Source organism: Halyomorpha halys, unplaced genomic scaffold (assembly GCF_000696795.3).
Source record: "Halyomorpha halys isolate HHAL.00 unplaced genomic scaffold, Hhal_1.1 Scaffold474.1, whole genome shotgun sequence".
Taxonomy (NCBI): domain Eukaryota; kingdom Metazoa; phylum Arthropoda; class Insecta; order Hemiptera; family Pentatomidae; genus Halyomorpha; species Halyomorpha halys.
In genome coordinates this window covers 870,696-883,515 of record NW_027108830.1, presented here as the reverse complement: position 1 = coordinate 883,515, position 12,820 = coordinate 870,696, and the positions used below count along the sequence as shown (strand labels likewise).

Genomic DNA, 12,820 nt, shown 5'->3' with positions numbered 1-12,820 from the left:
ACATTTATTAGTCGGGAATATGCCAGGAATTTTGTACGATTTGGAACTCACTGTGAATCTCAGAAAAGGTCATTAATTTTTTTAAGCTCAGGAGTTTTAGGTATATGACTATTGAATAATGACAGAAACTTGTGTAATTTAAGCTGTCACACAAATAGATATGTAGGGATTACTTAGCTTTTCCAGAGACACAATTAAAGGGATAATCCTCTTCCTGCCCGAAATTTTTTTTTTTTTTTTATTCAATATAACTTTTACTACTATTGTTTTAATTTAATTTAAACTTAATTATAAATTACATAATCAAATTTACTGCGAGTATAGTAAAATGCTATCTGGTCCACTAGATAGTCAGGTTTGAAATTACATCAAATCTCCAAAGCCAGTCGTAATCTTCAAGGACTCTTATTTATTATTTCTGCTAAATTTTGTGCCTGATTTAAAAACCCAGACTATTATTGATAATGTAACTGTGTATTCTATGTAAAATTACAGCAATATATTTTTTTTGTAAAAAAATAATATTTAAGTATTTCTATAAAAATGAAAAATAACATTTTTAAAATGTATTAATTTATTTTTAGAACTAATTTTGATGTGTCTATTAAATAATGGGCAAAATAGGAAATGATTGTTTCATTTAAAAAAAATTATCTACAAACTATTATACAATACATAAATTATTCGTAACTTTGAAAACTTGTACTACGAGGTATTACCTTTATTTATGTCTTGAATAATTATTTACAGATTTAAAAAATCTTTAATTTTAAAAATACTAGTAAGTAAACAAAAACTATTTGAGAAAATTAAAAAAATAATCGAGAAACTAAAAAAATATATATTAAATGGAAGATGGTCCGGATACGGTCAAATAAAAACTCAGATATCAATTAAACTATGTTAAAATAGTTTAATCACTATTTGAATTTTTATTTTACCTTATCCGCACCATCTTCCATTTATTATTACACACGGTAAATCAGTGATCTTCCGTGAGTATAAAAATATATATGTGCTACTATATGAATACATAGAAATATATAATGTATTTCTTCAGGTAAAGTAAGCGAGCTCTTTTCATGAAGAGGAAAATTATTTCTGTTTAGTACAATTATTTGCGGTATGTAGGAATAGTTTACTCATTAATATTGAAAAAATATGGTATATTAGACGCAGAGCTAGACAAAAATTAGGTACAAATAAAACTTTTTTATTCATAAAATGGATTTTTAGTTAATAATGGTTTATTAATAAATAAACAGTATATTCTGTACAATTTAGATCTAGTTTAATTTATAATTGTTTTATGCCCACCTATGATCAGGCAGTAACAGTACTGGGTGGTGTGGACTATAAAACAAACATTTGAAATTCCTCAATCTGTAGGCCAGTTGAATGGCAGTTTCAGTGAAAAGTTCTGGTTTAATTGTTTTTAGTGGCTTAAATTATTTTTTTAGGGGGATCTGAGCACAAATTTGAAGTTGTTCAAAAAAATTTTTTTTAGGAAATATGAAAAATCATCAAAACACTACTAAAAATTTTTATTTTTACTTCTTATAAAGTTTTATGTTTATTTTTAGCTTTTAAATTCCTAGGTAGGTATCTTATACAAAAGTTAATCCAACATTGACATAAAGAGAGGACAATCATTTTCAATTCATGTTTTTAACATATTTAATTTCACTTACCTATTTATGAAATATATAGTAAAAGGAAGTATTGCGATCATGAAAAATTTCAAAGTCCAGTTTTTCACGGAAATACACGTTTTGAGGTTCCCTGATTCGAAACAACCAAGCCTTGCAAAATTGTCTCTGTGTGTGGTAAGGCTAGCTCAAAACGAAAAGTCTCATGAAACTGAAATCACTTATTTAAGGTTTGGTATATGCCTGGCCCGAGACTGCTACTTTATAGTCAATAATGTCGTAATATTAAAAAAAAAAGTTTGAAGTGAAAACTTCTGGGATAATTGTTTTTTAGTGTGCTGAACACAAACTGAAGTTTGCCAATACATTTTTTTTGAAATATTAGAAATCAAAGATTCACTAAAAATCATAGTTGCTTTTTTTTTAAGTGAGGTTTATTGTATATGTGGTGTGTTGGTTTATAATTTGTGAAATAAGCTTTTTCCAAAAAAGATAATCTGATATTAAAATAAAGGTGAGATTACCAAAAATTCATGTTGTATATGTATAACTATTTTTATACAGTTTGTGGTTTACGCACAATGTAGCCTTTAATTAAGTATCAGTGAAAATAAAATAAATTTAACTTCCATAATTAGGAGGGAAGTTAGCAAATTTCAATTAAGGCAGGAGATAGTCAAGAAATCTGACTGAAGGACTCTAGTAGACACCGTGATTATGTACAATAAAAATAGCAACAAATGTCGGGAATTTTCAGAAAAATTACAGAAAAAGTTTGATATTGGTTAGGATTTTCAATTGCCAAAATTGGTTAGACACCATGAGATTTTTTTTTTTTTCAAACTGCTGATTGATGATTCAAACATTTTTACTCTAGCTATAGTATTAAAATCACAAATTCCTCATGAAGATAACTTTAAGATTTATAGAGGCCAGTGGTTAGAATATCTATTTTTGACTACCAACACTCCAAATTATAGTCATTAATTAATCAAGTGCTTTTTGTAATATTTTGAGGTGTTGCTAAGGTAACCAGCTGATTAAGAGTCACTTTAAAGTGGTTCCTTTCTGATCAATATTATTGTCATTATATAATATAATAAATATATTAATACATCTGTGGATCGTATTAAATTATTAGTTCAATGCCTCCATATGTTCATTCCCACATTATGGCCCTTCGAACCACAGATCTTTTCTTATCCAATCCTCATCCCTATGGAATTCTATTCCTACTTTCATCTGTTACCCTTGCCCCATTATTCCTTATTCATTATCCCATTATTATGCCTTCCTATCTTCAAATCCCACCTATCTAGTCACTTCCTGTCCACCCAACTCCAACAGAATTGTAAATAGATGTTCCATATTTTTAATTTAAACTTATAAATACTTAATTGTTGTTACATTATTTGTATCTTGATTTTTTTATCACATTCTTTTTGATGTATCAATATTGGAAGTTTGTTTTTGTTTAAAGGCATGTAACCCTCAGGTTATCAACACCTATTTCTTATAGTAGAAATTACTTCATTATGATATTATGTAATTTTTTTTTTTAATTTTTTTGTTTATATTTTCTTTTTTTCTCTTCAAGGCTTTAAAGCCCACCCATTATCGTTTGTAATGTTATTCTTAATATTATATTTTATCAATCAAAAAGAGGTCAATTTTTATAACTGATACAATAGTCACATAACTTACTTTTTTTCCTTCCACTTATTGAAATGAAAAATTAATCTATCAGTCACCTAATAATAACATCAATGTACAATTAAGCAACATTTGTCTGGCTGTATTATAGATCAATTAAATTAAATACTAGAAGATAAATAAGATAGGTGCTATGAAGGCAAGGAGGTTAAGATGGGCAGGACATGTGGCAATATATCTACGTATATATCGTCTACACAACAATGAATCCACACAACAAGAGACCAGATGGATAGACTGAATCGACAATGTTGCAAAAGAGCTGCATGCAGCAAACTGGAAAAACATAGCCCAAGAAAGGCATAGAGAGTGTTGGTTCGTGTGGCCAAAGATCTACAAGGTCTGTGGAGCCAACTGAAAAACAACAAAAAAAAACCAGAAGATAAATTGTAGTTATCAATTAAATTAAATAAAAATAGAAAAATTGAGAATGAAAGCGAATTTGCATATTTGAACAGTTTACATAAACATTCTTTCCCTAAATATTCATGGAAGATTGAAAAGGCAGTAAATGGTATTTAAATGAGGTCAGGAAGGAAACTTTAGAGATGGAATTTCAAAAGGAGTTAGCCCATATAATTGTTCATACAAAAAAGTTTTGTGAGACAGGATAGACTGGATAATAAGGTAGGATTCCTAAAGATGACAGATACTTCAAAAGAATAAATCACCAAATCTTAGGAACTGTTTGCTAATTGAGATGGAGTTTGGACACTTTTAGTGATATGGTTATTTCAGAGTGAGTGGTGCTAAAGGTAACTACTAGGTTTATTATATTATTTTTAATTTTATTTTATAGGAATTTTCTTGAGATACAGCAATTAATTGAGTAGGTAAGGATATTAAGGAAGGGTTTGGAACCAAATCAGGTCCTAGATTCCATTATTAAAGATGACAGATACATCGATAAAATGGAAATGGGTTTAAAGTTTGACAAGACGAAAGTTGTTTTGTGGATGTACAAGTATTTTTATTGAGGCTGTGGGAATAATGCAGTTTGTAGATAGATGGGCATAAGGGCAGGGAGACTGAGCTAAATCATTTTGCCCGAATTTGGTCTTGGTTATTGTCGTTCTTTCAGGATTTAAATTCAGAAAAAAAATTGGTCATCAGGGTTCGTGTGAAAACTATAAGAGCTATCAGAATTAAATGAAATTTGAGGATTTGAAAAGAGACAAGGGTATGGCTGAGAATGATTCGGGAGGAGATTGATTGGCTAAAAGTTTGTAGCTTTAGCTTTAGCTCAGGAGAGACTAAGTAGTGGGTACAGGGGACATAGAGAGAATTTTTCCCTTATATTTAGGATTTGTACTTCGGAGAGTATATTATGGAAGTGCTTCCATAATATACTATTCCTTCGGAACAGCTTAAGGAGAACTGGTTGAGGTTTTGAAAGAACTTAAACTCTCAATAACCTCCAGAAATTTCAGGTATGCCTGAAACATCTTGTGGCATTTCTTCTCTTCTTAAGTTCATGTATTTCTGGAGCTACAGTATGTCAGAAAGTAAAGGATTTGAGAGGAGCAAGTTAATTTAAAAATGTAAGGAGGTTTGATGAGGAGCTTTCCACCATTTCTTCAATAAAATGGGACAAATTGATTAATTAACTGCAATAAGATAATGCAAAGGGAGTCAAGTATGGGATTGATGGTTTCTGAGGTTGGAGAGTTAGAATTTATTCAACTTGAAGATTCCAAAGAAAGGAGACTTGTTTAGTGATGATGGTGAAAGAGGGAATGGTAGAAGGAATTTGAATAAAGTTGTATGACCAAAATGCTAGGGATTTTGAGAAAAGCAGTGTACATTTTGACAAGAGCTTACAATAATGAGGTCAATCAATGTGTCGATAAACTGGGTATAGGGATGGTTGGTTCAGCCTTGTTCAGTGACATTATAAAGTTTTTCGACAAAACTAGAAACACAAAAATGCTTCTTCTCTTAGTGTTTTGTTGTGGGATTTGATAAAGGTTAGATGATAGAGGCTGGACCTATGGAACATTGATTTAGTGTAAAGTAATTGAGAAGATGTCTTAAAAAATTAACTCTTAAGTAAGGAGTGAAACCTGAGGAAATTTCAAGGAAATATATATTTTTATCAAGCTTGAGAACTGAGTAGTCTGTATTGTAGTCATGAAATCATAGAGTGGGACAGCTAGGAGAGAGCAGTTTTTAATATCTGAAATTATAGAGCAAAGAGGGCATTGCCTAGAAGTTTTTTCTCCACATTAAAACACCATGCAGAAGGCTCAAAAACAGCTTGTAACAATAATTTGACAGAATCGTCCATAATTACATTTACAGCCTCAAGAACAGAACAGCCTAATCTCCGTTGTATATGTCTATGTTGTCAACAGTGCTGCCGATTTTCGGGAATTTTTCATCTTAGCGGGGAATTTTTGGAGAACAGGGATTTCGGGTAAAATGGCTTAACATTATATGTAGTTGTGCTATGGCAATATTGCACTAGTCCTTTTAGTTAATGATTTGAAACTTTTTCTATTACTAGCAAGTTATTATTTTAACTTAGATATTGAATTTTAGGACATGGACATACCTAGACCATTTGGGGCCTAGGATTAATTTATTTTTGAGGCACGGGATAAATATAATTTTTGGGCCTTAGGTGGATTTGTTTGTGGGGTCATGGGTGAAATCATTTTTGTGGCCTGAGAGTGATTATTTTTGAGGTCCAGGGTGGATTAGCTTTGGGGCCCAGGGCTGATACAATTTTTTCATCAAGTTACCGTCTTATATCATAATTTTTAATAGGGTGAATTAAAGCTTGCAATAGAATTAATTTCAAGATCAGAAATGATCAAAACAAAAACAATACATAAGAATGATGTTTTTCCACCTATTGTTATTACATTTGGTAAGGTTGATTGGTGCGTCAGTTGACTGTCAAGTGGCATAGATATGACAATTAAATGTGGCAGTTAACACGACACTGCCATTACTTATACTATCACGTCAGATCTAGTTCGTCCAGTAAGCAGTCATGGCAGTAAATGCTGTCATGACTGTAATTGTCAAACAGTTACACTATGGTAGTGGCTGCGACATTTAAATATATTCTGTCAGATTTTTAATTATTTACGGAACGACAAAGATTATCTGACTATCCACTTTGAGGCTCCTTTGTACAATGTATCCATGTATGTTCATTGCCTATCATAAGCCAGTAATTGATTGTTTTTTTTTAAATCAAAATTCATAAAACATGTACAGAATTATATCCTTAATTGTATAGCTAGACACAATAATCCTTTGTAATAATTTCTTCAGTTTTATTTTCATTGTTCTATATTGCAGGGGAATATGGATTCGAACAAGGTGCGGACGACATAAAAAGCTTTACAAGAAATCAGCCAACAGGAAAAGGCGACTCAGGCAGCATGTATTCACTAATGCAACACAAAGTTGGCTACTAGATAAGATGGTTACGAGATATTGGAGAAAACCTAGATTTTATGTAGATGACCCATATGAACCATATCATAAAAGAGAAGAATTTATATTTTCGAGGAGGAGGCCTTTTGTTCCTTACAATTAGATTTTATATTAGTTGAATGTTTTGTTCATTTATGTATTTGTTCATATACTTGTAAGCACAAATATTTGTGCCCTTTATTTATTATGTACAAATTATATATTATATTTCAGTATGAATTACTAAATAAAAAATATTTAAAAGTTATTGAGATTATCTTTAGGAAAAATAAGGATTTCAGTCATTGCACATTTGCTTTATGGTTTTGGAAATCAGAGGCTCCTTTAATTATTATTTAAAAGAGAGAAATAATAATGTGAGCTTAAGGAGGTTTACTTAAAACTAAAGCATCATGAAATTTTGAAACTGATAAGAGTCTATGTCCCAGACCGTGACTGATGAAGAAAAATAAAAATTCTTTGTTCTTTATCTTTATTCTGTTTTATCCACCTCTACCAACTACAGATATATTGACCATGGTAACTTTTACATAACTCTTATACTTACCCGTACTATGCATATATTATCTCCTCAGTCCTTCACTCCAAAAAAATGTATATAACAAATCAGATACTTACCCAAAAGAAAAGTTCCTGATCATGATTTGAAAAATCTTGAAATTTGGAACAGATGCTCTGGTCTTAACTAAGGCTAATATATTCAAGTAAATACCCATTTTTTACTGACAATTATATCACTTTTTATGTTTTGGCATATTTGGGACCAATTTAAATCTATTTTAAGTTACATGTTTGTACTTTGTATAAATATCAGAACTCGAATAAGAATGGCTACCAGAAAAAAACAAAGTATCAGTTTACATTATCTATAGTGCCCTGTTGGTTCTTTGCAGCTTTTGGGCGATTACTAAAATTATTTGTACTTTCCATCTTCTGATTATTATTTCCAAATTCCTGAAATCCAATTTGATATCTTCTTCAATTTTATTATACTTTAAATTAAAAACACTTATTGAGTTTAAGTTATTTCTCCCTTTCACTTCTACTCAGAGCAACATAGTTTCTAATTTATTGCCAGTCTGTGAGAGGTAAGAAATTTATAATATTGTAAACCATGATTCCCAGGATCGAGACTTTGTATTTTTCTGTAGGGCTATAGTGGAACCTACTTGGGTTTCAGTTGAGGAGACTACTAATATTGCTAATATCATGGTCTATCCTGACCAAGGCCCAGATTTTATACTGTAAAAACCCCTAAAATATGCAATAAAAGCCTATGGAAAATGCATTAAAAAAATATATTGCTAAAAATCTTTGAATACAATGTACTATAAGACAGCTACCCTTTGACTTATACTGTCAAGTACCCTATATTGTACTTACTGAAATTTGATACGGGACACAGCGACTTGAATATTATAAAGAGGCTAGATTCTAGATTCTTTGAAACCCAAGAGGCTTTGCCTGTAAGTGGCAAAATGCTTTGAAGCAGGGCCTTTGTGACAAATATATGGAAGGATCAGTACTGAAGTTAAGTACAATGCAGTTATGTATAAGGCTAATGTAGCTGAGGGAGTTAAGGCATCACCTTAGCTATTTGCTAACTCGAATGTGGAGTGGTGTTGACTTTTATTTTATGGCAGTTCCATAGAATGAAAAATTGACATGCAATCAGGATGGAGAGACTCTGTTCAGAATAAGATTGTTACCTGTACTAAAATTTATGCTATGCCAATATATATATAATATTGAGATAATAACATTGACTTTACGAATTCATACAAATATTAAGATAAACCTTTTTAATGATAATAGAGACAACAGTCCAGAAGATATAATGATATAAGTACAATTGTACAATGATAAGTGAATAGCTAAACTAAGTTGAAATTGTTAGAGGAAGAAGAAAACAAATGACAGGAAGTAAGTATGATAAAAAAATCAGACTATTTTTTTTTTTTTTACACATTCGATGTGCAATGGATTGTAATTACAGGCCAAGAATCCTGGAATGTATGTTGAGCAAACTGTCAAGTGTGACTGTAAGGTGAAGTAATTGTGTAAATTAGTATAATAATTTATGAATAAATCATTCATAATTTCATTTTTTTTTCTCTCTTTAACTATAACTTTATGGATTATTTAATGTCATACTTGATAATACTGAAAAGTTTGATTGGAAGATTATTGATTGACCGTGTGTATAGATGAATGGAATATGGTCCGGGTGCGGTAAAAAAAAAAAAACTCAAATAGAAATAGTAAAATATTATAATTTTCTACTATTTGAGTTTTTTTTTTACCGCACCCGGACCATATTCCATTCATGAAAAGTTTTATGTTTGATATTTATTTGTAAATTTTTTTTTGCTGGAAAATGGACACATTAGTCGTTTTGAAACTAGATTTGATGGATTAAATTCATACAAAATTTGATGGGTATAATTTTATTTCAATAAAAATAAAAATATTTAAATGATAATTATGTTTCAAAAATTCGATAAGTGATCACATGAAAAACCTTGTTGGGGGTTCTTAAAATAAGATTAAAGAATAAGCCAAATCAACAAATAGAATGTTTTTATACTTTAATGAGCTAATATAAATTGACTGAAAATAGAATCCTAATTTTCTTTTGATGATTATATTTGTTCATTCCTTTTCTCAAGATACACCTATGTATGAATTATATATAACTGATTTTTTTTTCATTAATACCCCTTTTGAAAGACTTGGTCTAACAAACTAAATTTTTTATTAATCCCAACTTAGTGATGAGTGCTTTGCAGAGGACAAAAATATAAATTATGCAACTATACATCGACTGTATTATTTATTAGTCGTTTGTTAATATATTTAAATATTATTCTTGAATAATAATCATGAACAAGAACAAATTACATCACATTATTGTGATTCATTTCTATGAAGAAAGTAAGCATAATGGTTTTTGTGAAGTGATAATGTTGTAGGTAAGTATTCTTTGAATACTCATACTTGATTTGCTCTTATTAGCAGAAATGTGTACCAAAAATAGTGAATCATTATTTTCTTCAATTTCTAAATGATAGAATTTGGTATCGATACTATCCGTTCTTTTAAAATTAAATTGGAGTACAAATTAGAACTTAAAAATAAGTACAACATAGTTGGCACAACCCCTTCACCAAGACAGAACCTCCTCCAGAATAATGCGAACATAAATATTGTACTCAACCAAAATTTTCAAAAAATGAAACATTTTACTGCATTGAGATCATAATTTACCAGTTATAAATGAGATTTGATCAATTATTGGTTAGAAAATTCCGTTATTATCCAATTTAAGACTCAACCAAACATGCTTTTATCACAATTTATTTTCTTATTTATATGATTTAATAAATATATAAGCCAATATAGAATTTTTTCCAGGAAATTAGTGGCTCTGAAGGGTGATCAAAAGGTTTTCACATTTTAGTCTACTTGCTATCAAATCTAAAAAAAAATAAAAGCATGTGTGATGAATAAACAAACACATCACTTAATTTTTGACATCTTTCTGGATTTTGACAAACCATTTAACTCCAATTAAGCAACAATGGGATTAAGTACCCTCACTTGACTTCAATAATAACTAAATCTACAGTATGGTGCAATTATATTGCTTATATTATATGCTTATTGTTAGTTCTACAATATTGAAAAGAGTAATGCTGGTATTTACACTACCACTAAACTGAGTAAATGTTTTTGAATCTTAAAAGAATCGAACTTGGTTTCCTAGAGGCATTGCCATCAAGATCAGTCTACCATTAAGAATTATTTATTTATATGCATTAGTGATTTGGTAGATAAGAAAACTAAAATTCTGGAGCCAGTTGCCAATAAAAGTTTTGGAACTGGTATATATTCAAGCATCACCAGAAATGGTCATGATGTTTGAGCAAAACTAAACTGTCCATTGATTTAAAGTGAAAGAATGTTGGGAATGAAGTCACAGAACTAAAAGCTGTACTAAAGAATGTTTTATTCTCTGTAGAGTCACTAATGAATAAATATTTTTACATTGATGCTGATGTGAGTAATACATTTGTTTGTACAACAAAATTATCAAATCATGAAATTACTTCTATTCAAAGCTTATATGTACTCAACAATATCAATATAATTAAAATAATAACAAATACCAATATTAAAAACCTAGACTTTCTGAACCTCTGGTTTAGAAGATTTAAGATGAGAGAAAATAAAAGGAAAGACCTTTCTTTCCTCCAACCCATACATACTCTACAAACTCGTTAATAAGGAAACTACAACAATAGTTTATAGCACTTATCAAAGTTCTTATGGAAGAGAGGAAAAATTGACTGAAATATTTATTTCTAATTATTAATATTTTAGAGATCATTACATTTTAGCATTTTTTATAAAATTACGTTAAAGTAATGGAACATGAGCAGACAGCAAAATATAATTAATTTTAAACATTTACTCAATTTTTTCATGCTAAAAATGTTGGCTGTGTGAGTCAATACCGCTTCGTAAACAAAAATTAAAAAACTTACACAATCACCAGCACGCAACTTTTCTCTTCCGAATCAACTTCTTTCTTCAGCTCTGTGTAAATAGAAGTATGTTATTATTTGCTCTCTAAGTTTTTAACTTAAAGAAAAGATTATCATAAAATGAGGTGGGTTTCTGAATTTGGTAGGTATTAATACGATTCCACTCCAACATACGTATTTAAAAAAAAAACTCACAATCAAATAGTTTTAAAAAGATAATAAACAACAATATATTGAGAAGCCATGATTAAACAGGTTCATGAAAATTAATTTATTATATGTGTTACTTAATGGTACTTAACTTATTTAGTAGTAAAAAACATTTCTCTTACTATTATGAAATTTATATAGGCAATAATAAAATAGAATCTTGTCATACCCTAAAGTACTATTTCGAGATTGGAGAAAGTTTAAACAAGCACTTAAGCATAAAAACACGTACTGGTTTAGAATTCTATTATATTTTTCATAATTCAATGATTATTACTGCATTAATTACAGTAATTTGTAAAAAAAATAAAAACCATTAACTACACCTTAGTCTTTCCTAATATTAAATAAACACTTTTTTTTTTATTGGTAATGTATTGTTTAGTTCAAACTGCCTCAGTACCAATAAGCGAAAATGAAATTTTATAATTCTAATAAATAAACAGTTAAAGTATAAAAAATTGAGGATTGTATCAAAATTCGTGTAATTAAGAATTGATGGACATAATAGGTGAAGTAATCTTCCATAATAAATCTAATATTTGCATATCTGTGTACGACCTAAAACTTATACAGCACTTTAAAATTAACTAAAACTGAAAAATTATAGTGGTTTTGATCACCAACCAATGTTAATAACTACATATGTAGACAACACAGGTTAGGATACAGGTTTAACTTATTTTAATTTGAACATTCTTCGACTACTAATAGAATATTTAGATTTTCAAAGCTAAAAAAAACTACATCTATATAATTTTGAACAAGAATACAATATCATAAGACAATTGCTGGTAATTAAGTTGAACTACTGAAAAGGCTTCATTAAAATAAATAATTAATTTATGAAGTAATTGTAATATGCCTAAGTGAAAAGCAATGTTATTAGATAAATAACTGTCAAATACAAGCAAATTCTGAAAATAACACCTTAAACTTTAAACAGCAAAATAGCGCTATGGGGAACCTGATCACTTTTAACCTCTCATTTTCATAAATAATAATAACTTTTAAAACAAGTTTCTGTTTTATTCGTTTTCAGCTACTTATCCTATTCTTTATGTAATCTTTCATTTTAAATTAACATTTTTTAAAAATCTGAAATTAGTGTTAATATTTTTCATATACTAGATTAATTTATTTACCTAGATATTAACAATATTTATTATTTTGTTGGGTTCTGTAGACCACATTTTGAAACTAGTGCGCAAAAATGAGCCAGTCTAAAGTGCCAAAAACAAATGATTAATT

The 12,820-nt window shown here is 29.4% G+C and overlaps 1 protein-coding gene and 1 long non-coding RNA gene across 2 annotated transcripts in view; one reads left to right on the top strand and one right to left on the bottom strand.

Moving 5' to 3' along the window:
• Nucleotides 1–7,281, top strand: part of mRpL35 (mitochondrial ribosomal protein L35) — a 12,127-nt gene extending 4,846 nt beyond the window's left edge. Inside the window, exon 4 of the mRNA XM_014424588.3 lies at nucleotides 6,675–7,281. Within this exon, the coding sequence (XP_014280074.1) occupies nucleotides 6,675–6,915 (241 nt within the window). The 3' untranslated portion in view covers nucleotides 6,916–7,281. The remainder of the gene's footprint in view (nucleotides 1–6,674) is intronic.
• Nucleotides 1,640–12,594, bottom strand: LOC106683241 (uncharacterized). The gene is made up of 3 exons (XR_001343524.2): nucleotides 12,500–12,594; nucleotides 11,360–11,411; nucleotides 1,640–3,716 (listed from the first exon to the last, which is right to left on the bottom strand). It is a non-coding gene; the product is annotated as an uncharacterized lncRNA (long non-coding RNA).
• Nucleotides 12,595–12,820: the final 226 nt, after the last annotated feature.